Raw genomic sequence first — 24611 nt, 5'->3', positions numbered from 1 at the left:
CTGAAGGAGATCAGCTCTGGGATTTCTTTGGAAGGAATGATGCTAAAGCTGAAACTCCAGTACTTTGGCCACCTCATGCGAAGAGTTCACTCATTGGAAAAGACTCTGATGCTGTGAGGGATTGGGGGCAGGAGGAGAAGGGGACGACAGAGGATGAGATGGCTGGATGGCATCACTGACTTGATGGACGTGAGTCTGAGTGAACTCCGGGAGTTGGTGATGGACAGGGAGGCCTGGCGTGCTGCAATTCATGGGGTCACAAAGAGTAGGACACGACTGAGCGACTGAACTGGACTGAACTGAAGCGACTTCACATGCAGAATAACCAAAACAATCTTGAAAAAGGGGAAGAACATTGAAAGATTCACATTTCCTAATTCCAAATCTTACTATAAATCTACTTAATGGTATTGGCATGAGGATAGATATAAAGAGCAAAAAAATACAGAGTACAGAAATCAATCCATGAAGCTATGGTCAACTTGTTTTTGACAACTGTGTCCAAGATCATTCAATGGGGAAAGATGAATGATCTCTCTCAACAAATGGTGCTGAGAAAACTGGATATCACATGGAATAGAATTTTTGTATATGGTAGGACTACCTCCTTGAGAAGGAAATGGCGACCCACTCCAGTACTCTTGCCTGGAAAATCTCATGGACAGAGGAGCCTGGTAGGCTACAGTCCATGGGGTCGCTAGGAGTCGGACACGACTGAGCAACTTCACTTTGATGCATTGGAGAAGGAAATGGCAACCCACTCCAGTGTTCTTGCCTGGAGAATCCCAGGGATGGGGGAGCCTGGTGGGCTGCCGTCTATGGGGTCGCACAGAGTCAGATATGACTGAAGCAACTTATCGGCAGCATCAGCAAGACCACCTCCTACCATATACAAAAATTAACTCAAAATAGATCATAGACTTAAATGTAAGGGCTAAAAGCATAAAACTCTTAGAAGAAAACATAGGGGTAAATCTTCACAGCCTTGGAATTGGCAATGATTTACCTATCACACCCAAAGTACAAGCAACAGAGAAAAAAAGATAAATTGGACTGGACCAAAAACCCATGGAAGGGAGCCCAACATCATTTGTCATTAGGAAAATGTAGGTCAAAACCACAGTAAAAGAGTTCCCTGGCAATCCAGTGGTTAGGACACCATGCTTTCACTGCCATGGGCCCAGGTTCAATCCCTGGTCAGGGAACTAAGATCCCATATGCCATACAGTGTCATCAAAAAAAAAAAAAAACAACTCACAGTGAGACACATACCACTTCAAAAGTTATGGTTTTTCCAGTGGTCATGTATGGTTGTAAGAGCTGGACTATAAAGAAAGCTGAGCGCTGAAGAATTGATGCTTTTGAACTGTGTTGGAGAAGACTCTTGAGAGTCCCTTGGACTGCAAGGAGATCCAACCAGTCAATCCTAAAGGAAATCAGCCCTGAATATTCATTGGAGGGACTGATGCTGAAGCTGAAGCTCCAATCAATACTTTGGCCACCTGATGCAAAGAACTGACTCATTTGAAAAGACCCTGATTCTGGGAAAGATTGAAGGTGGGAGGAGAAGGACGGCAGAGGATAAGATGTTTGGATGGTATAACTGACTCAATGGACATGAATTTGTGTAAACTCCGGGAGTTGGTGATGGACAGGGAAGCCTGGCATACTGCAGTCCAGGGGGTCACAAAGAGTCAGACATGACTGAGTGACTGAACTGAACTGAAGGATGTAGAGAAAGTGGAACCCTTGCAAATTGCTGATTGGAATGGAAAATGGTACAGCTGCTATGAAAAAATTTGGTGCGTCCTCAAAATTTTAAACATAAGAATTACCATATGATATAGTAATTTCTGTGCTAGGTATATACCCTGCAAAATTGAAAATAGGTACTCAGAGACTTCCCTGGTGGTCCAGTGGTTAAGAATCAGCCTTCCAATGCGGGGACTCAGGTTCCATCCCTGGAGGTGAACTAAGATCCCACATGTGCACATCACAGCTAGAGAGAAACCCATGTGCCTCAACTGCTGAGCCTGCGTGCTCTAGATCCTGTGCTCCACAACTCAAGAAGCCCCCAATTTCCCCAACAAAGACCCCGCAAAGCCCCCTCCCTCAAAAAAGGTACTCAATGGATTTCCCTGGCAGTCCAGTCGTTAAGACTGCATGCTTCCAATGCAGGGGGCATGGGTTTAACCCCTCATTAGGTAACTAAGATCCCACATGACACGTGGTGTACATACTCAGTCTCTCAGTCGTGTCCAGCTCTTTGAAACCCCAAGCTTCTCTGTCCATGTAATTTTCCAGGCAAGAATACTGGAGTGGGCCGCCGTTTCCTCCTCCAGGGATCTTCCCGACCCAGGGATTGAACTTGCGTGTCCTGCATTGTCAGGCGGATTCTGGCCACCTGGGGAGCCAGCTGAATAAATGAATACTTCATCCCCTTATATGACTGAATATCTCATCATATATATATACTACAACTGGATAAATAAATGTGGTGTGTCCTTACAATGGGATATTCAGCCATATAAAGGAATGAACTACTGATACAGGCTGCAACATGGAGGAACCTCAAAAACATGAATGCTTACTTAAGAAGCCGACCAGAATTGATAAATGAAGACAGGAAGCAGATGAGTGGTTGTCAGGAGACTAGGGACGAGGAGTGGGGAGAAACTACTGGTGGATCAGGAGTATCCTTGAAGGGTGAGAGAAATGTCTTGGAACCAGTTATAAGAGATGGTTGCACAACTTTGTGAGTGTGCTAAATACCACTGCACCATCAGCTTTAAAGTGGTTAACAGCCCATTTTGTCACATGAATTTTACCTCTTGGGGGGGAAAAAACTTAGAAACCACTTTTTTTTTCAACAGTGCCAAGTATTTATTATACAATTTTAAAAAATATTTATTTGGCTGCACTGGGTCTTAGTTGTGGCAGGCAGGATCTTCACTGCAGCATGTAAACACATATAATAGTTCAGGCATGTGGGATCTAGTTCCCTGACTAGGGAACGAACCCTGGCCCTCTACACTGGGAGTGCAGAGTCTTATCCACTGGACCACAAGGCAGGTCCCCTTATGTCACTTAATTTTGATACCAGCCCTGTGAGAATGGACAGATTCCTCCCTACCCCACCACATTATGTTATCCTCCAAGCTGAATTCCAGTTTCTTTCGAATACATATAAAGTATACACTCGACCAGATGGCGTTTTGAGAGGAAGTATATAGACTCTTAAGTCTGATTATAGAAAACCAACTAAACCTCATAGGCCTCAGGGTCCTGGTACAAGATGAAGGAAGTGGCCCAGTTCTAAAAGTCTCTTCTACTTTGTTCTAAAATTCTACTGGAACTCTGTGGTGCCTGTCTAATCACTCCTGGCCTCTTTTTTGGTGAGCCAGGATCACTTTCAGCAGTAGACATGATTTCTTTATGGTCCAAAATCTAAGAGAAGATTTACAAATACCGATTATGTACTCTTGAATGAGCACTTTGGTTATTACATTGTATTTTTTCCTCTTTAGCAACTGTAGTAACTTCATAAAAACCCAATTGGATCACACAGACCCACAGTATTACCTAAAGCTGAAACTATTAATAGGTTGACATTCGTAAGATTATTTTTTTGCTGCCAGCCGTCTACGGGGTCGCACGGAGTCGGACACGACTGAAGCGACTTAGCAGCAGCAGCAGCAGAGAATACATTCTCTAAACCTGTTTTTTTTTGTTGTTGTTGTTTTTAGTTGCAGCATGCAAACTGTTAGTTTGTGGCATATGGAATCTAGTTCCCTGCCTGACCAGGGATCGAACCTGGGCCTCCTGCACTTGGGAGCTTGGAGTCTTAGCCACTCGACCACCAGGGAAGTCCCAAACAGACCTGTGTATTGATCTCAGTATTTCAGATTCCCACATCTTTTTTTTTTTTGGCTGCATTGGGTCTTAGTTGTGGGTAGTGGGATCTTCGTTGTGGCACAGATTCTCTAGCTGTGGCTTGTGCGCCTGTGGCTCGTGGGCCCCGAAGCACTCAGGCTTAATTGCTCCATGGCATGTGGGATCTTAGTTTCCCCACTACGGATTGAACCCGTGTCCCATGCATGGAAGGTGGATTTTTTTTTAACTAACTTTTAAAATTTTTGGCTGTGCTGGGTCCTCGTTGCTGCACGGACTTTTATCTAGCTGTGACGTGTGGGCTTCTCACTGTGGTGGCTTCTCCTGTTGTGGAGCACAGGCTCTAGGGTCTGCGGGCTTCAGTTAGCTGTGGCTCCCGGGCTCTAGAGCACAGGCTCAACAGATGTGTCACAGAAGCTTAGCTGCTCTGAGGCACTGGGATCTTCCTGGACCAGGGATGGTAGGCAGATTCCTTACCACTGAGCCACCAGGGATGTCACAGTATTCCCACATCTTTAATGTGGGGCCTTAGAAGTTACTTAACTTCCCTCTCAGGTTTCTCCCCTACAGATAAGATATAACTGATAAATATTCGTTTCCAATGAGTGAGCCTGCAACTTATTCCTGTCATCTCAGGCATATTAAGACATCCTTTTGTGCAACCAAGTAATGACTCCCCATCTTGGGGAATGAGGGCCTCATTTAAACCTAAATTTAGGAATAAAATGAACCATGTCATTTCATACTGGGGGTAGGTGGTAAGGGTGGTGGTAAAAAGAACTTAATAGAAATTCAGATTCAATGGCAGGCCTTGTATTAATTTTACAAGAAAAACAAGGGAATTCCCTGGCAGTGCAGAGGTTAGGACGCCATGCTTTGACTGCTCAGGGCACCGGTGACTGCGGAACCAAGATTCCCCAAGTCGCATGGCATGGCCAAAAAAACCTAGTTACATAGTTTTGTTATTCTCTCAGACACTTTTGCCTCAAGAAAACAAGCTTCAACGGGCATGCATAACCTGTGACTAAGCCACGTATATGCAGTATTAGTCAGCAAATGCGGAAAACTCAGCAGTGGCCACAGGACTGGAAGAGGTCAGTTTTCATTCCAACCTTAAAGGGCAGTGCCAAAGAATGTTCAGACTACTGTACAATTGTGCTCATTTCACATGCCAGTAAGGTTATGCTCAAAATCCTTCAAGCTAGGCCTCAGCAGTCCGTTCGAGCTTCTGGAACCGAGAACTTCCAGATATACAAGCTGGATTCAGAAAAGGCCTAGGAATCAGAGATCAAATTGCCAACATTTGTTGGATCATAGAGAAAGCAAGGAATTTCAGAAAAACATCTACTCTGCTTCGTGAACAACACTAAAGCCTTTGTGGATCACAGCAAACTGTGGAAAATTCCTAGAGATGGGAATGCCAGATCACCTTACCTGTCTCCTAAGAAAACTGTATGCAGGTCAAGAAATGACAGAACCGGACGTAACAACTGACTGGTTCCAAATTGGGAAAGGAGTATGACAAGGCTGTGTATTGTCACCCTGCTTATTTAAGTTATATGCAGTGTACATCATGGGAAATGCCAGGCTCAAGCTGGAATCAAGATTGCCAGGAGAAATATCAGCAACCTCAGATATGCAGATGATACCACTCTAATGGCACAAAGTGAAGAGGAACTAGTCTCTTGATAAGGGTGAAAGAGAGTGAAAAAGCTGGCTTAAAACTCAATGTTCAAAAAATGAATATCATGGCATCTAGTCCCATCAGTTCAAGGCAAATAAGATGGGGAAAAAATGTAAACAGTGACAAGTTTTATTTTCTCGGGCTCCAAAATCACTGTGGACAGTGACAGCAGCCATGAAATTAAAAGGCGCTTGCTCCATGGAAGGAAATCTATGACAAACCTAGTGTATTAAAAAGTAGAGACATCACTTTGCCAACAAAGGTCCATACAGTCAAAGCTATGGGTTTTCCAGTAGTCTTATACAGATGTGAGTTAGACTATAAACAAGGCTGAACACCGAAGAATTGATTCTTTCAAACTGTGGTGTTGGAGAAGACTCTTGAGTCCCTTGGACAGCAAGATCAAACCAGTCAATCCTAAAGGAAGTCAACCCTGAAAGTTCCTTGGAAGGACTGATGCTGAAGCTCCAATACTTTGGCCATCTGATTCGAAGAGCTGACTCATTGGAAAAGACCCTGATCCTGAAAGATTGAAGTAGGGGCTGGAAGAGAATGAGATGGTTAGATAACATTGTTGATTCAATGGACATGAATCTGAGCAAACTCTGGGAGATTGACAGGGGAGCCTGGCATGCTGGAGTCCATAGGGTTGCAAAGTCAGACGCAACTTAGTGACTGAACAAAACAAATGCAGTATTAAGGAATGATTAGTAGAAAAGATTCAGAGGCACCGTTTCTTGCTTACTAAGCAATTTATTTGTTTTTAGTTCTACCATTTGACTTTTTCATAAATACCCATCTCACGTCTCCAATAAGGCTCCTTGAGAGCAGTGCACACACCTAAGTTTTGTCATGAATCAGTTACCACCTGTTGTATACCAGGTGCTCTCTTTTCTATCACCTCTTTTCTAATAACGTCCCGCTGGCCAGTGCCTTCCTAAGTGTGACAGCTCAAAGGCTTACAGGAAAACAGACCCAGCAGTACCATTTCAAAAGGGCGGTTATCTTCCAGTTCTTTTGATTATATTAAAGTGTAACTGTTGCTTACTAACCTTCAACACATGCTAGCTTTTCTTTCTTACAGATTCAGAAACTTCCAAAGGAATATTTATCTAAAATAAAATGTTTATTCACTTTCCACAGATAGGTATCTCTATGGCAGTTTATATTGATTTTCCATTCACAAGACATCAAATTTTCTTTTTAAATATATTTAAGTAAAAGTAACTCAATTTAAAGAAAAACAAGAAACCCTGAAGTAATGCAGAGGTGGGTCACAAATGAGGTAAAACATTGCAAAGGTGATTCACCAAGGACTAAAAGTTGGGAAACAATGCCCCAGGCAAAATATCCTCATTCTTGAGGGTAAGTAGGTGTGCTTCCAGTGGTTCACGTGTAAGATTCTTCAGGCCTTTGAGAATTCACTGACGTGACAGAATCAAATCACATGTTACCAAGATTCTGCTGCCTCTTGTGAAGGAGGACCACACACCACACAGTGCACCACAAAAGCAGAGATCAAAAACCGAAGCCAAAGTAAATTCTTGAAACTTTAACAAAAACAGTAAAAACTTTATAAAGCAAGATACATCCTAGTATTGAACTGCTCCCAGACCAAAAAATAAAAAGGGGTGCATTCAGCCAGTGGCTGTATTTAACAAGCAAAGTATCAGCAAGGTCTAATTATCCAACTTTTATTATTCCAACTATCATGTAAAGAGAGATGTCACAGCCACTTGGGGGAATGTACAACTTTTACAGCCTTCACACCAAGGCAGAAAGCCACACGACTCTTTGAGACAAGCCTGTGAGGTACACTTTTCTGAAGGAAATGGCTGTGTCTCTTTGCCAAAATAATATTCCAGTATCACATACCCTAGTACTACTTACAAACCAAAGGAGAGAGAATAATGCATTATATAACATATCCCTTGAAACAGGGAAAGAAGGATCATTCTGTGGGAACAGCATCTTTGGACTCTGCATCAGTCTGTTCCACTGTGGCTTCTGCAGCAGCTGTGGCTGTCACGGTGCTTTCTGACTCTGCTGCCATGGCCTCCACTTCGACTCCAGCCTCCGCAGCTTCACCTGCAGCTTCTCCGTCAGTGCTGCCCTTCCCGGGCGCCACTCTGCAGGGAGTCTCTGCTTCGGGGTAGGGACTACTGGTGGCTTCGGCCGTGTCTGTGGGGCCGTCCCGTTCGGCCAGCATCTCCCCACTTTCTGGAGCAGGAGCGTCCTCACCATCCACTGCCCTCACTGCTGCCGTAACCACCTCAGCCAAGACCTGGGCCGCCACCTCCTCAGGGGTCTCCTCCTTATCCTCACTTCCTAAAGGCTCATCTCCTTCTATTTCTGCATCACCAGCTTCACTGGTGAAAGGGTCTTCACCCTGGCCAAGAAGAGGAAACCCAGGTTAGTGCGGTCTAAACAACTGTCCAAACGAGAGACTGAGGCTCAGGCTGCTGGGAGTTCATGTTTTCATGATGGGCAGAGTCAATAAGAGAAACATTTTAAATCACATCAAGTGAGTCCATCCTAAACATGCTCAGAAAAAAACATCTCAGAAAAGCTTCATGAGCACTATTTTGCACTTGTTATTCAAGCATACAATGATGAGGAAAGGTTTAAAAAGTCATAGATATTCTTAACCCAATTAAAAAAAAAAAAAAACCCAAAACCCCAAACCTCATTTTAACAGGAAGTTCAGGCTTTTTTTTTTTTAATGTGGACCATTTTTAAAGTTTTTATTGAATCTAACACAATACTACTTCTCTTTTGTATTTTGATTTTTTGGCCACGTGGCATGTAGGATCTTAGTTCTCTGACCTGGGATCAAACTAGCATCCCTTGCACTGGAAGGCATATTCTTCATCACTGGACCACAAGGAAAAGTCCCAAGGCTCTTTCTAAAGTTTCATTTAAGCACACAGCCCAGGCATGAAGGTTACCCCCATTTTACAGTGAAGAGAATGAGACTTACTAACAATACCACTAGCAGATCAGAAAATGTTTTAAAATACAGTGTTTAGGACTTTCCTGGCAGTCCAGTGGTTAAGACTCCTAGCTTCCACTACAGGGGACGTGCGTTCGATCCCTGGTTGGGGAAACTAAGATCCCACATACCAAAAAAATAATGGTGTGTAGGGAGTTCCCTGGTGGCCTCACGCTTAGGATTCTGAGCTTTCACTGCCACGGCCTGGATTCACTCCTGGTCAGGGAACTGAGATTCCAGAAGCTATGAGGTAGGGCCAAAACGAAACCAAGTATTTAGAAGCTTGAGTTAACAGCTGACTCCAGAAACTTTAAGTCTGTCTAAGCCTCAAGGTAAAACACTGACCAGTCCTGGTTCTTACACTGGTTGTTTAAATTCTATCCCTTTACGGATGAAATGAATCTTCAAATACTGAAGCAATTAATAACTGAGAGGAGGGCAAACACGTCCCAGTCAGGTTATGCTGAATCTTAACTGCCAGCCCCAAACGTTGAAGTCGTGGGTCTGAGCACTTAGCAAAATGGGCTTCCGAAGGAGGAACCAGAGACTCTTCCAACCAGACTCCTCTCCAGGGTATCCTCCTTGGGATTTTTTTTTTTATTACTCTGCTCCTGATACCATGGCACTGCTAGCTCTTCCCTCTTCCTTGTTCCCCATCTTACGGTTGTCTCTGCTAGCAAAAATATGTTTTAGCATCTACATGAAGAATTATCATCTACTTCGTTTTTTTGTTTTGTTGTAAACATTTCACCATCATTTGGGTTGCTATTTTATGAAGAGACAGTCATGGTGATAGTCAGCACTACTGCACAGATTAATCAAGCAGGACCATTTCCCAGAGTTCCCAGACAAGCAGTGAGTCTCAGGGAATGCACAGTTGTGGAATCTCCAAGCCTGATACATTCCAACATCTCTCAATTCTTCAAAAGACTCAGAAATGCTAAACACTGCACTTTGGATAGAATTCCAAACCCAGAGAGTTAGTTCATCCTCCATTTCCAAAGCTTTTCCCATCTACTGGACTCTGAAGCACAAACCTTGAGGTATTTTTCCAGCATCTTCACTATATGTCTGTTGTTCAAAACACTCTTAGCCACATGGAGACTTGTTTTCTTGAACTGTTCAGCAGCCAACTACAAAGGGAATCAAACATGAGTTTTTAAAAATGGTGTGCACAGAGGAGCGAGAGAATAAACCAGCCTGGGTACACTGAGTTGTTCTGAGATTCGTCCTATGCAACTAAAATCTTTCTTCAGTATGGCAAGTCCCCAAGTGCTGGACTCCAATAATAAAAGCAAGCAAGCACTGGAGAAGAATCAGAACTGAGTCTGTGAAATAGTGGGGATAAGTCTGAGACCTTAAAAAGCGCAGGCACACCACTGATGTCCAAGTACCACCACGTACAAGCAAGGAAGAAATAAAAACATTTACAGATCAGAAGCTATGTGGACTCAGTAGGGGAGAAGGCCAAGCTTTTTCTTTTCAGTTTTCTGAGTTATTCTGACTTTACAAGTAAATTCTATAGGAAAAGTCTGAATGCTGCAAACATTTGACTGTTTTAGAGCCTAACTCAGATGATAATCCCTTGTTTGTACAGTGGTTTTTGTCTGGTCTTTAGTAATACCAGGAGATGATGGGCAGCCAGGTAGCTCCAATCTGGTAGTCAGGTAAACTAACCACAAAGATGCTAAACCAGGGCTTGGCAAGCTAGAGCCTGCAGGCCAGATGCGGCCACACCCATTCCCTTTACTTAAGGCCTGTGGCCATTTCTGCCCGTTAGCCACAGACTTGAGGATTAACAAGTTAAGGCAGGGACCTGATGGCTGGCAAAGCTAAAATATTTATAGTTTGACCCTTTATTTAAAAACAACAACAACCACCTGCCAATACTCTGGCATTTAGCCTCAGGCCCCATCAGCTAGTAAGGATCAAACCAATCCCTGACCCTGAGTCCTCCAGACCATTCTGCTCTGAGTGGTCCTCAGCCTCAGCTTGTAAGAAATCCAGTTTTTCAGCAACTGGGGAATTTACTCATGTGACTTACAGGGAATATTCTCAACTTGGGAAAATTTCCAGCTACTGTGTTTAGTCAATCTTAAGCAACACATTTTCCTCACATTTTAATAGAAACTGGGGTGCATGTTACAATCACTTCATGAAATGATGGACTTGATGGAATGTGGCAAAAGCCCCTAAAGATGTTCACTTCCACATGAGACACACAAAGTTCTGAACCCCTCGCACTACAGCCAGGACTGCTTGCCCCACCCCACACCAGGGGGGCACTCACCCGGCGATTGTGATTGTGGTCAACAGAGTGCAGGTGCCGCTGGAGGAGCTGGGGCTGCGCCGGGATCAGCATGTCACAGGCCAGGCAGTGAGCAGCCTCTATTTTCTTGAAGAAGTGCTCCTGGCCAATCCCTGTTGACAACACCCAGTCTTGTGGGATTTGGGTCGGCATCCAAGTGATGCTTCTCTCCCACTCACTCCCCATCAGGGCTCACATTTTCTCCCCATGGCCCTAAAGATTTAGTAAGGCCAGAATCTGAGACACGCATCACCTGCCCTCCAGCAGGTGCATGGAGACAGAACACAAGGCCTCCGCACCTGGGAACTTTATTTTTAACTTTTCTCATCCTTCGGTCCTTTCTCTTCATGCTAAGCAGGAAAAACATCAGAGTGCTTAAATAGCACCCCAATAAGCTGCCTGTAGAGCTGTCATCTACCTTAGGCCACACATGAAGGTCTCCTTCCCCTGGTAAGCGCCCCTCCCATTTGTCTTCACTTTGTCACATTTTCAGCCACTCTGACCTGGGCTCTGTGATCTGGACTAACACCCACCCTCCACCTCAGATCGTAACTCACCTTTGAAAGGATCTGGTTTTGGTTTTGTACTTTCCTTCTCCATCAGTTCCTGACGCCGTTTCTCAATTTTCTTATTCCTGTTTATAATGTATTCCTAGAGAGGTTGGGAGTGAATGAGGGGAGAATGAAATGAGGGGAGATGGCGCATGTGGGTATTTTTTCAACTGTACCAGCGGCAGCTCACCAAGGGTGGCTGCCAAGCCCACGGTGGGTGGTGACAGCCTTATCTCAGCTGTCTTATCTTATCTCAGGATTGGAAGACAGCCATCAGAGCAGCTCCATGGGCAGAATTAATTCGAACTACAATGAGTGGAGCTCTCACTGTCCTTCTGCCTCAGGGACCTGCACGCTGCTATTCTGGAAAAAGAAGTCTGGACCTAGTTTAGGCTTCCCTTCTCCGCCGGGGATTCAACACCTGCAGGATCACTGGGACACGCCGTGATGGAGGCTGAGTGTGATTTACCTGGAGGAATTCCACCGTCTTGTCAGGCAGCTTGGTACTTATAAAGCGCAGTGTCTCTTTGTGAAACTTGCTTTGCAAATGCTTCTGGATTTCTTCATCTTCAAAGCTACGGAACTTGCACACGGAACAAGCAAACTGAATCCTGGAGAAGGAAGACAAAACGAAAAGCAGTGTTGGAGATAACCAGCTTATCTCTGCATCAGAGTAACAGTTACTCCAAGCTTCTCCATATTAAGAATCAGAGTACAAAGAAGAAAAAAAAAAAGAATCAGAGTACAACCTTGCAAGTATTTCAGGAAAATGATTACTGTAGCACTTTACTACCATACCACTTTTTTTGGCCCAAAGAGGTGGAGACTTTTCAGAACTGTGGATTCCCTAAGTCTCTAGCCCATTGCTCTGAGGACCTAGAACCCAACTCCATAGCTTCTCAGATGTTTCTTTCTGCAGCCACTTGGAAGATACAAGACAACTGACCCCATTTAGTACCACAGAATTCCTGATGATCTCATAAAATTCAAAACTCACATGATCTCAGTTCGCCAATGGGACTCAACGGAAGGACACATGATACCTAAGGATGAAAACTGAGGTTTCTTCGTTGTGTGCTTTCAAAATCTCACCAGATACATACATGCCGTATGACAAGGGGAGAGCACCCTACAGACAGACTCCCAAACACCCAGAGCTGGGTGTTGCCTCCCTCAGCTCTGCTCCTCATGGGTCTAAGAGCAGAGGCCCTGTGCCACTCAGGACTCCTCCTCGGCCAAATCCGAGTTCTGCTGGACAAGTGCCACAAACACCCTTGCCTTTGCAGATACCCCCGAAAGAGGAGTGAAGAGGAAAATCTCCTGGGCCCTGTGTGCACAACTGTCAGGAAGCCACCAAATAAATACAGGGTTCCCGGTTCTCTGCTGCATCTTGACCTCCCCTGTGACACCTTCTCCAATGTTTTTGAGGATCATTAGTCACTAAGGCAGTCTAAGTGAAAGTCGCTCAGTCGTGTCTGACTGTTTGCGACCCCATGGACTGTCCCTGGAATTCTCCAGGCCAGAATACTGGAGTGGGTAGTCTTTCCCTCTCCAGGGGATCTTCCCAACCCAGGCATCAAACCCAGGTCTCCTGCATTGTGGGCGGATTCTTTACCAGCTGAGCCACAAGGGAAGCCCAGGGCAGTCTAAAGATTCCTTTAAAATTAATCTCAATTCCCATGTGGCATGAAAACAGATCTAGAATGACTGTCATTTTTATTCATCTGTTTAAAGATAAGATTTCAGTGAATTCTGCAATACTTGGAACTCCTCCTTCCCCGCTTTCCAGCCTCTACTGTTTGTTCTTTTGCTAAGTGTTACTTGCACAGGAAAACCATTATCCCCATTTGAGCCTTAAGGGCAAGGATTTCCTCTCAAGTCTTCAAGAGAACCTGCGCACAGGGAAGTAGCCAGCTTGGTCAAGGCCTCATCAACCATGTACTCCAGTGGTTTATGAGGAGAGGTGCAGTGTGCTCATACCAATGCCCTTTGCGGTTTGCACTGCTGCTTTTAAATCTTGAAGTTTGACTTCTATACATGTCAAACTCCACAAGTGGTTTGGATTTATATGGACAAGGCACCCAGAACACCTTGGCAGCTTGGCTAAATACACTTCACCTGTCTGGGATGACAGCCAAGAGACAAGGGAACTCCTTCCTCACAGGCCTGCAGGAGGGCAAGCAACACCAACAAGGATAAGACTCAGTATGTTTCCCAAGTTTTGTCTCCCATTGACCTGACAAGGCTTTCCTGACACACACCCAGAGTCAGATGGTAGGCTGCTGGACTGGAAAAGCAAGATAGGGAAGGACACAGACAGCAGGTGGGCCGTAGTATGAGTGGGGTGGGCAGGCCGTGTCTCCCCAGCTCATCCCAACCTTATCAGGCCCTGAGGGGTGGGTGGGGGGGTTGGAAATGAAGTGACGAGGCCCCTCACCCCCAACACTACGGAGTGAAGACAGATGCGCTCAGGAGAGCCTTGACTATGCTCACCTCATCTGCCTCCTCACCTCCTCACCTGTCAGCTGCTCGGTCTCGCATCCTGTCTCTCCTCCTCTGCTTTTCCCTTCTCTTCTTCACTTCATCGTCTTCGTCGTCCTTCTCTCCTGCAACAGAGAAGTCCCTTCCAGACCCTCTGAGGAGCCTGTAGAGGTGCTGAGCACCAGGGCTTTGACGGGGGCCACAGCTGTGCCACCATACCCCATGCCCTGCTGTGCCCTCCACGCATGGCAGGGTCAGGACACCCTGAGGCAGCAAGGGGCTGTCAAAGGCTCCCAAAAGGAGTGGGCCTTTGATGAGAACCCTGAGCAGTTCCCAGGGGAGTCACATCACTCCCCCCCCAGGGCCTGATAAGGTTGGGATGGGCCAGGGACACGGCCCGCCCACCCCACTCACACTACGGCCCACTTGCTCTGTCCTTCCCTATGTTGCTTTTCCAGTCCAGCACCCTACCATTGGGTCTTCTCCCAATGTTACTTAAGGAGACAGAAGCGATTCTCCCCAGGCAGCAGCTGGACGGCCTCAGAGAGTGACGCCAGCCACTCTGCCGCCCTCTGTCCCACTGCCAGGTGGGCTATGACAGCCGTCCTGCAAGCCTCCTCTGAGCTAGGGCCTCAGCAGGTCTGACAATCCCTGCTGGCCCAGACTCTACCTCCCACTCACAAGAACCATCAATCTCTGGCTTTCCCAGCGATATGCAGGAAGCAATCCCAGAAATAAAAATGGGAAGAGACCAAACGGTCCTCCGTCCACCCCATGGGGCCAGCGCGGGAGCTCCGGAGAGAGCCGTGCAGCCCAGAGGTGCAGCCTGGGCCAGGCTGCCTCACCGTGGCTCAGGGCCAGGGCCGGATGCTGAAACAAGGTTGGATAAGCATCTGAACTGTAACCCCTACCCCTGATGCCAGTCACGAGACTGTCCCACGAAGATGGCGACCGGCGTGCGCTGCTCAGAAGCCTCTCAAAAGGGCGTGTGGGATTTTTGGCAAGAGATCACTGCCTGAAACTATTACTGCTGTTTAATAGCAAAGTCATCCCGGGCAGGCAGCAGGACCTGTGCGCAATAAACATGTCACCTTTGCTTTAGCATTTACCCCGCTGCACGAGCCGCTAAATGCTCTGTGGTCCCATGCTATGGATGTAATCGCTTCAATAAACAGGGCAGGAGGACCTCAGAGGGTTGGCTAAACCTGAACATGTAAGAGAAGGAGCATCTAAGTCAGGGCCTTCATAATTAATGGGAGCAGCCTGTGCGAAACCAGCTATGGACATACCCACGGGAACAGGAGAGAAACAAGTGGCTGCCTCTCCACACCCCTCCTAAAGGGCTCAACGTTCCTCTGTTCTTGCCACTCAATTGTGACTCTTAAGTCTCTCACACTGGAACTGCTGGGGCCTGCTGAGCAGTGCCTGCCTCTGGAGGATCCAGGCCCCCCACCCCCTGCGCCCCTCCCAGGCAGGCATCTGATCTCTGCCCCACACTGTGCCAGTGTCCCCACCACAGAGGCCAGAAGCACGGCCCTGGCCTGGCAAGCAAGGGGGCTGTGGACAGAATGAAGCCCAGGAGCAAACAGTACAGGGACCTGCACTGGCCAAAGGGGGAACAGAGAAGACAGGCTGGAGGGTGCCTTTTCTCTTCTCTCTTGCATTTCTGAGACTCTCTCCTCCCTACCACTTCAAGCTACTGCAGATACCCAGCGATGAGTTCCCCCTGCCTCCAGGGCCTGCACTGAGTGAGGCAAACAGACCCATTTCCAGCAAGTGTTGCTGCAAACACCAAGGCAAAGCCTCAGAGTGAGTGGCAAGGCCAAGGCCCACCTGGCAGCCACGGCCCCTCTTCTGCCCTGAGTCTCCAGCCCCTCCTCCAACCTTGCTCAGAAGCCCAGCTCAGCTGGGTATCAGGCAGTGAGTACAGGGCAGCTGGGCAGACACAAGAAAGCTCAAAGGGATGCTGGGGGATGCCTACCTCTCTGTCTCCCGGAGTCAAAGGATTCGTCCTCCTGAAAAAGGGCACAAAGGCACACTGTGAGGTGGAATTTTTAGAGCTCTCCACAAGCAGCCAAGCCCCCTGCCACCAGGAACACAGCCACAGCGCATCAGGACAAGTCCCAGGGCCACGGGACGGGGCCTGAGCGTCCTGCCACTAGTCCTGCTTGCCTTCTGAGGCTCTGTGCTAACAACTAACTTGCTTTTTTTAAATTAAAGACACAGACTAGCTTTCAGTTCTTTCTAAATCTAGAGAACTGCTGCTGCTGCTGCTACAGGCGTGTCCGCCTCTGTGTGACCCCGTGGACGGCAGCCCACCAGGCTCCTACCTCTGGCAAATGCACACCTCTGCACATGGGATACCCAAAGTGCATCCATCAACAATGTCGAGAAACCCCGATTTGTAGAAAAAGCTAGTCCTAGCACTCTTTCCTGAAAATGGGCTTTATGACATTTCCCAGCTACATTTACATCTACCAAAAATGATAACGAGTCAGGTATAGATAAAAACTCATATAACTGAACCCAGTTCTTAGACATCAAGCTGATATACAGATCTATCAGCAGGTATACAGAAATTCCCAGACTCAACATCTAAACAATCTAGACAAGGGACAAGCAAGATAATCAGAGGAGCTGAAAAGTCACTGTACCCAGGGCCTTCCTCCCCGCCCCTAACCTCATCTGATCATCAGAAGCCCCGGGATGAAGCTTCACACGCCCAGATTTCCTGTCCTGCCCCAGACTTGGATTAGAGTTTGCAGGAGGCAGCAAAGGCTTGCACCCCAGGTACTTGTGCCTGGTCCTGGCTAAGAGCCAGCCTCTGATACCCATCTCCCATGACTGGTTTTAAGAGCTGAAGGACAGGGATACAACTCAGCACCAGCATAGAGCTGGTAAGTAAATGAGTCTTCAGTGCCTATTTGAAAGCCTCAGCCTACGTGGCCACTGCAGTTACCATGTGGCAGCCAGGCACATCACTGTGAGGACCTAGGAATGGCTGGGGAGAGGGCTGGGAACGTTTTCAGGAAAACAAGGATTGTTTCAAGTGGAAAACTCTCAGAAACCGAGCTGCAAGTCTGATTATTAAATTGACTCATAAGGTGGAGTTGAATCTACCACAGCAGCTGTTCCTGCCTCTCTGTGAGGAAGACACTAAAGGAAGAAATCCCACACTAGAGACACTGGAGGTTGATCGGTAAAGGCGAACTTACACCCCTGAATTCTTCATCTCCTGATCGGAAGTCACCAGCTCCATCATCTACCAAACACAAAGGAATAAAGAAAGTCAGCCCCTGGCAGTGGGCCCACTCCCTGTTTTCACTTCCCAAACTCACTGTCCAGAGTGACTGTGCTCATCCTGACTACAGTGGGGACTGTGGCACTGCGAGTGACACACGTCATTGAGTTCCCCTGTGTGCGCTGTCCAGACAGGCAGGCAGAACACCAAACATGCAGCTGACCCATCTTATACCCACCCTGGCCTACTGGCCCCAGGGCATACCGTTTTCAGAAAAATCTCCCTCACTGTCAGCTCGAGCTTGTTTGGTGTCAGGCTCGTCATAAATCTGCAGCTGCTTCCGTTTCCTGCCCAAGCTTTCTGGACCACAGCGATTGAACCCTCTCCGCCGAGGCTACAAAGAGAAGCACACTCCCATGTATTGCTTACTCTGATGGTCCCCATTTGTCCCCAGAGCAATGAAGAACAAAGGGATTGTCAGGTCAGAGAACAAGGGCAAAAAAGGTCTTTCAGAAAGCAAAGGAAGACACCATAGTTGGAACCTCTCCCACCCTCACCCCCCCCGCCGAAACACAAAAACTTTATGCTGAGTGAAAGAAGCTGGACACAAAAGGCCACGTATTACATGACTGCCTTCATATGAAATGTCCAGAAGGACATCTAGAGAGACAAAAGCTAGATTAACTGTTGCCATGCATTGAGGGAGAGAAGAGGAAACGACAGGTTTCTTTCTGGGATGATGGAAACACTCTTAATTACATAATAGTGAAAAGTGAAGGTTGCACAACTCTGCACATTTTCACTAGAAGTTGAACTGCACTTTAAAAAAGTGACATAAGGTCTCGGAAGATCTCTAAAATACTTTAAAGATAAACATATAAAAAAACACAAACAAGGCAGGTTAGAGCTTGGCAAAGGCTTACCTGATCTCTTATCCGGGTCTGTGACCGGCCACATCCATAGGGCACAGAGTTGTCATAACCACCTGCCCCCTGCATGCCCATCATGCCAAAGTCAGGGGCCATGGACTGGGAGAAGAGGGAAGGTGGGGGCCTGCTGGGGGAGGGGCCTCCAAGGCCCCGCCCACCCACATAGTTCATCTCTGTCCACGGAGTAGAAAGAGGCTCAGAGGCGGCTGCAGGTGGCATGAAGGGGTCACTGCGCATAAATGTGCTGGGGTTGCTCCGGTCCTGGAAGCGGCCCTGGCCGCGGCCCCGCATGAAGCCATCGAGGGAGCCCCGCTCACGGGTTGGGTCCCGGCAGTCACTGTACTGACCACCAAAGCCGCCATTGCGGTTGGGCCCCAGGTCAAAGTCATAGTCGTAGCTGTAGCTGGGGCGGTAGGGATTGTGCTCAGGCAGGCAAGGCCTGGAATCATAGGACTCAAACGACTGGAAGCGAAAGGAGCTGCAAAGAAAGCACAACCCATCACCACACTGTCCAGGCACGATCTCAACGCCTCCTGCAAAGCACACCTCCCTACATTCAGAGCAGCAAAACCAAACTGCCATGCACCCCTCTGAGATGCTCACAAAGTAAAACATACTGAATCCCTCTGAAACACCACTGAACAAGGGGAGTGAAACCCTGGCCGCAGGAACAGGGAGAAGATGCTGGGTGCCTGATGCAGAAGTAAGGGGTCTTACATAGTTGAGCTAACGGGCATGCCCTAAGGCCCACCACCCAGGAAACCAGCAAGTCCTACCAAATGCCTCTGCCCCAACAAAGGCTCAACTTATCTGCCCTACACTGAGGAGGGAGCTGGGGAAGAGCCCTCCCAGGACGAGCAGGTGCCCACTCCCTCTATACAAAGCGGGGCACGTGGGACCCCGGGGAAGGACTCAGGTCTATAATCACCTCTCCCGGTCCTGCATGCCCTCCCCACCGCTGCTGCTCCCGCCCCTTCCTCCTTCCTTGGACATCATGTCCAAACGCTGGTTGATCTTGGCGATGAGGGAGTCAGAACTGTCAGTGCATGGTTCTGGGCCGTAAGAAGCCATGTGCATGGCAGGGCCCCCAGGCGCCAGGCCGTCGCTGGCCTTGGTGGCCTCCCATGAGGCTGGGCCGTAGCTGTAAGTTGCTCCTGTGGTGACGCTGGTGTTCTGGGCACCATAGTAATTGTAGTTTTCATAACCTGATGGAGGGAGGAAGAGCTAAGTCAGATCTCAGCAGCTACAAGACCAGTCCCTGGGGGACAAGTCAGGCAAGGAGCACCCACTGCCTGTGAAGAAGGAAAAGGGTCCTGGGATCAAGGGCTACTGCCCCTGCCCCAGCACTGCACACGTCACCTGCCAACAGGCGGCAGGAGGGCACGGCCTCAACTCTGAGCAGTGGGTTTTTTATACCGAATCATAGGACTTGCTTCTCATCCAAAGCCAGAGAGCCCAGGAGCTGGCAGTTGGAAGACTGATGGACCCACCAAAGAACAGACCACCACCACAACCCTCCCTACCCGCTACCTCCAGTAAGCTCCCTCGGAGGCCTGCCCCCAGCACTCCCCCATATCTCAGATCCAGTCTGCTGAGCCTTCAGGACAACTGTGAGCACACCAAGGATGGGAGATGGGGGTCCCTGCACCCCAGCCCCTCTAGGTAGCTGGTCAGAGGCCTACTTACCCACCCACAGACCCCTAGAAGGGCTTACCTTGCCAGCTGGCCACACCAGTTCCATATGTACCTTAAATTAGAAGAAACAAAAACATACAAGATGTCGGTTTACAAAACGAAGGCATGTAAGACCTAGTTCCACACCCCAACCCCAGCCCCAGCCCAGACACTGAAGGACGGTTGTCACCTTACTCCACCATCCACAGGGCCAGAGCCGGGGGTGGCTAGGTCAGTGCTGCAAGGAGGCCCCCTTGGTTGCCCACTGAGGTCAGGAAAGGTGCGGTCCACTAGCTGTAAAACTCACTTCCTACAGAAATGCTCAGCTAAGCATAACCAGGGCATCTCTCCTAAGTAAGCTGTCCTTTAGGGCAACAGAAAGGACACTACAGTCTTTTCCCAGGAAGCTTGTCCAGCGTGGGCCAGCAGCGAAGAGGCTGCCAGGCCAGGTCCCCAGGCAGAGCTGTTCTAAAGTGCCAGTTTTCACCCGGCGCCAGATCTAAGGCACCGCCAACAGCATGGAGTGCACTGGTGGAGAATCATGTCCCCAGCTCAACTGAGCAGGGACATTGTGTGCCTGAGCAACACAGAAGGCCTCCTGCTGGGAAACTAGGTGATAGGTGGAAAAGCGACTCAAAAGCGACCCTGCTGCCAGTGGGGCAAGGGCCAAGTCCCAGGCTCAGAAAACAAAGGAAACCTTCAACCAATCCCCTGGAACAAATGCTGGCAAAAAGCAGAAAACCTGGCCCACCAGAGAGCACATTCTAGTTCTTCAAACACACTAAGTACCATGATGAGGACTCCTGAGCAGCGTCCATGGACGGGCCCAGGGCCAAATCTAGTCCACAGCCCTGTTTTTGTAGGGCCCACAAGCTAAGAATGGGTTTTATGTTTTTAAACGAATACTCCATAAAATACAAATTCTGACAAAGGACACATTTTCATATCTGTCAAAACTCACAAAACTGTGTAACAGAGTAAAAACTCATGTGAACTATAGACCATACATTGTATGAACACTGGATTATAAACTGTAACACATTCTGCTAACTATAATAATTAGGGGAATTGTGCCTGGGTCGAAGATAGGCTGTAGGTGTGCATATGAAGTTCTATGTACTATCTGATCAATCCCATTAAGTCTACAACTACTGAAAAGTATTATTTATAAAAATCTTTGGTTATACCCTCAACTATTGACTTAAGATAGAACAACAGAAATTGTTAAAATAAAGACTGTTCGATGACATAATGGAAATCACATGGCATGCAAATCTCAGTGTCTTTATGTGAACATTACTGGCACAGAGTCCTACCTTCTTGTTTATAAACTGTCTATGGTGGCTTCTGCACTATAGAGACCATGTAGCCTGCAAAGTCAAAAAATTTACTATCTGGCCCTTTACAAAAAAGGCTTCCTGGTTCCAGCTATGTTCATGCTAGTGCTGGCGGGGGGTAGCCCATGCCTCCCTGACAAGCAGGTCTCACTTACCCTGGGTGTTGGTAGGTCCAGCACTCCACGCCCCATAACCTGTGAACATATTTGTGAGTTACAGTCATATTTGTCACACCAGAGAACAAGTGCTTCTGAGGAGCATAAAGGAATCTCCTTGAAGGGGATGAGTGCCAGCCTTACAAGAAGGCAGCACAACCACAACAATGCCCCCCAAGTCACCCCACAGCTGGCTTTTGCATTATCACACTCCACCTGCCTGAGGTCAAAGCAGAAAAAAGAGGAGGAGGATGGGCCTCCGTGACAGTTTGGTCCATTGCCTGCTGAGGGACCTTGACCTAAGCCTCAACCCACAACTGAGGAAGACACAGGACTAGCTACCAGCTCACTCACCATTAGGACATAGTCCCCACCCCCAGCCCCTCCAGCAGCAGTAAGAACCTCATAACTGGGAACAAACTTTGATTATCTGGAGCCAACAGCTGTGCCTCTATAGGCCTTGCTTCTTTTGACTCTGAACTCTCCAATGCTCCCCTGGGCCTTGAAGTCCCAGGGCTTCAGCCTGGTCCTGAGGCATCAGATGGCATTCCTCTCTGGTGGCTCCCCCGGCCCCTCCGGACACTCCCATGACAGCATCTATCTGGTCCCTCTTCATCTGTGTCTCCAGCCTGGCACTGAGCTGGGCACAGGTAACCATTCACACCTGCTAAATGACTTCAACTCTGCAAAGCCTCCTCTCTCTCAAATACCTCCCTTCTCTCCTACCAGGACTGGAGTTGCTGCTGCTACCGCTAAGTCGCTTCAGTCGTGTCTGACTCTGTGCGACCCCATAGAAGGCAGCCCACCAGGCTCCCCTGTCCCCGGGATTCTCCAGGCAAGAACACTGGAGTGGGTTGCCATTTCCTTCTCCAATGCATGAAAGTGAAAAGTGAAAGTGAAGTCGCTCAGTCATGTCCGACTCTTAGCGACCCCATGGACTGTAGCCCACCAGGCTCCTCCGTCCATGGGATTTTCCAGCAAGAGTACTGGAGTAGGGTGCCATTGCCTTCTCCGACCAGGACTGGAGTAGGAAATGGCAACTCATGCCGGTACTCTTGCCTGGAAAATCCCATGGACAGAAAAGTCTTGTGGACTGCCGTGCATGGGGTTGCAAGAGCTGGACGTCAGTTAGCGACTGAGCACGAATGTTCTTACCAAGACAATCCAAACCATTAGATGAATGCCTACTGTATGCCCACACGAGACTGACACTCAGCTGGTGATCCCAGAATGCCATTCAGAGGGAGGTAGGGAGCTAAGGCTCAGATGTTATGGGACTTGAACTGAAGTCACCCTGCTGAAGGTTATCTCCCGTCACACAGATTTCCACGTCTATGCAGCAGAAAAGCAGAGTAGTGATTCTAACAGCAACTGACCAATTCTGTGGCACTGGTCTAACTAAGAAGCATAAACCGTTCACATAACCTCAAGACCCTTGAAATAGGTACTGTTCACTCTGTTGTACACAGGGGTTCCAGACTATAAGTCACTTGCCGAAGAACATGTTAAGGAGCAGGAAGAGGAGGACCTGGACCCAGATCGAGGTGCCTCCGCTGGCCAAGAAGCAACTCTTAAACTGCAACAAGTCTTAAGAAATAAACAACTCTAGGTGGAAAAGCTACAGATTCTGGGAGGCCGTTGCACTTAAACCGAGCCTGAAAAGGTTTTTTGGTAGGTAGGAAGGGGAGCAGGGTGTAACCCCTCTAAGCTATGAGCACAGGTAAGGCAGGATTATTACTAGCTGAAAAGTCTGGTTAGGGAAGCAGGCAAAGAATGGTGAGATCCAGTCAGACTGCAGAAAAGACCGGAGAACCAGGCTGAACCACTCAACGACCTTGGAGCCACCCAAGCATACCAGGACACCAGGACCTTTCTGCTTCTCTGCAATTTCAGCTGCTGGCCTCCTGCTAATGCTGCCCTTTCAAAACACGCGCCTTCCCTGAAGCAGCCAAGATCTGATCGCCCGTGTCTGAACCTCACAAGCCCGGGCAGAGATCCGCGCCGGGTCAAGCCCAGTCCTGCATATTCCAACTGTTCCCTGCAGGTAAACGCGGCTTCCAGCACGCAGCAAAGGCCTCCTAGGAGGCTCAGATTCCAGAGACAGAGCAGGTCGCTCGAGGTCCGTCCTGCCGCAGACCCTGAAATCCAAGTGGGTAAAGGGCACTTTCCACCTCACACAACCCCTCTGGCGTCTCCAGGCCACCACAGAAGACAACCTTTAGGAGAACCACCGTCTGTCACGACCCCAGAGCACAACGAGTTTCCAGGCTTTGATCAAGAAGGTACCCCGCATCTGACCCTCAGTATCTTGTCCCAGATGTGCTTGAACCAGGTCCGCGACAGGCGCCCAGTGAGGCTAATCACTGCAGAGGCTGCACTAGGTCCCGCTGCTCTGCACCGCCCGGCTGGCGGCAAGGGGTCGGAATCTGCGCAGCCCACACGGCCTTCGGGATCAGCGCCCCAGGCCTCCTGTGCCGTACGGAGGCCCCAGCCAACCCCGCAGGTTCCCAGACAGGCAGGCACGACAGCCCTGGAAGAGGCAGCGGTCTCGTCTCGGTCCCAAGCCACAGATCCCGTGCCCCACGAGTCCCGTCATAGCTCCGCCTCCCGGCGCCGCCATTTTGTGGCGTCTTCCAAAAGGGACACCGGGCCTGCGAGCGGCGGGGTTCGGCAGGGCCCGGCCGACCCAGCCGGGGCTGAAAAACTGAAACGACCCCGACTGCCTGAAGCGCCCCCCGAAGTCCGCCCCAGCGTCGGCCCGCCGAACTCGGCCAACGTCCTCAGGCCCCGTCGGCCAATCGCACGCAGCGCCCCGGGAACGACAGGGCCGAGGTCCAATGAGCTGCGCGCGCGCGTCCCGGCCGCCTCTCCGCAAAACCAAACTGCGGTAACCGCGCTCAGGTGTAGTCTCCGGCCCGCGGCCCCCTGCACCGCGTCGGAACTGTGCCCGGACACTACCTTCCCGCCCCACCCCACAGAGTCGCCCACACCAACCTCCGTAGCCCTGATCCATGTCTTCAGCTCCGCCCGCCAAGCAGCTCCTTTTTCTAGGCTACCACAGGACGCATGCGCTCAACGCACTTCCCGCCGTCCTCTACTGGTAGACCAGGCGCATACGTCACCCCTGCTACGCGATACCATTGGTCGTAGTTCACGGCGGGCCCTCCTTTACCACCCCGGCTGGCCTTCCGGTTGTTCCGGGTCGGTGTTCGTAGCTTGCTAGTTTTGCTCATGTGCGAAGTGCCTCACCGCTAGCAGGCGTATCCCTTCTCGCCGCCAATGCGCAGGCGTAACCCAACAGCCCCAGGTCCCACCCGCAGACACACAGCCCAGCGGTGAGGCCTGCACCCGCCCAGGTGGACCGTGCA

At 48.9% G+C, this 24611-nt stretch overlaps 1 protein-coding gene across 2 annotated transcripts; it reads right to left on the bottom strand.

The window, feature by feature from the left end:
- Positions 1 to 7253: 7253 nt before the first annotated feature.
- AKAP8 (A-kinase anchoring protein 8) lies at positions 7254 to 24342 on the bottom strand. Of its 2 annotated transcripts, none has more exons than XM_019963963.2 (14): positions 24238 to 24342; positions 21244 to 21282; positions 19792 to 19824; positions 19006 to 19282; positions 18072 to 18555; positions 17413 to 17542; positions 17123 to 17169; positions 15889 to 15922; positions 13945 to 14032; positions 11896 to 12037; positions 11433 to 11526; positions 10858 to 10988; positions 9605 to 9700; positions 7254 to 7964 (listed from the first exon to the last, which is right to left on the bottom strand). In XM_019963963.2, the coding sequence occupies exons 1-14, from the start codon at positions 24254 to 24256 to the stop codon at positions 7527 to 7529; spliced, it is 2052 nt and encodes a 683-aa protein (XP_019819522.2). In that variant the 5' UTR covers positions 24257 to 24342; the 3' UTR covers positions 7254 to 7526. The 2 variants fall into 2 exon arrangements, with proteins under 2 accessions (XP_019819522.2, XP_019819523.2); XM_019963964.2 differs by lacking the exon at positions 24238 to 24342 and adding an exon at positions 23542 to 24019.
- Positions 24343 to 24611: the final 269 nt, after the last annotated feature.

Source organism: Bos indicus, chromosome 7, assembly GCF_029378745.1.
Source record: "Bos indicus isolate NIAB-ARS_2022 breed Sahiwal x Tharparkar chromosome 7, NIAB-ARS_B.indTharparkar_mat_pri_1.0, whole genome shotgun sequence".
NCBI lineage: Eukaryota > Metazoa > Chordata > Mammalia > Artiodactyla > Bovidae > Bos > Bos indicus.
This window is presented reverse-complemented; position numbering and strand designations above follow the sequence as displayed.

Coding starts and splice junctions, on each gene's coding strand:
- AKAP8 (XM_019963963.2), bottom strand. Junction 18,556..19,005: donor GGCATGCAGGACCGGGAGAG/GTGATTATAGAC, acceptor CTTTCTTTGCAG/CTCCTTTCGCTTCCAGTCGT. Junction 15,923..17,122: donor GAGATGAAGAATTCAGGGGT/GTAAGTTCGCCT, acceptor GCCCTTTTTCAG/GAGGACGAATCCTTTGACTC.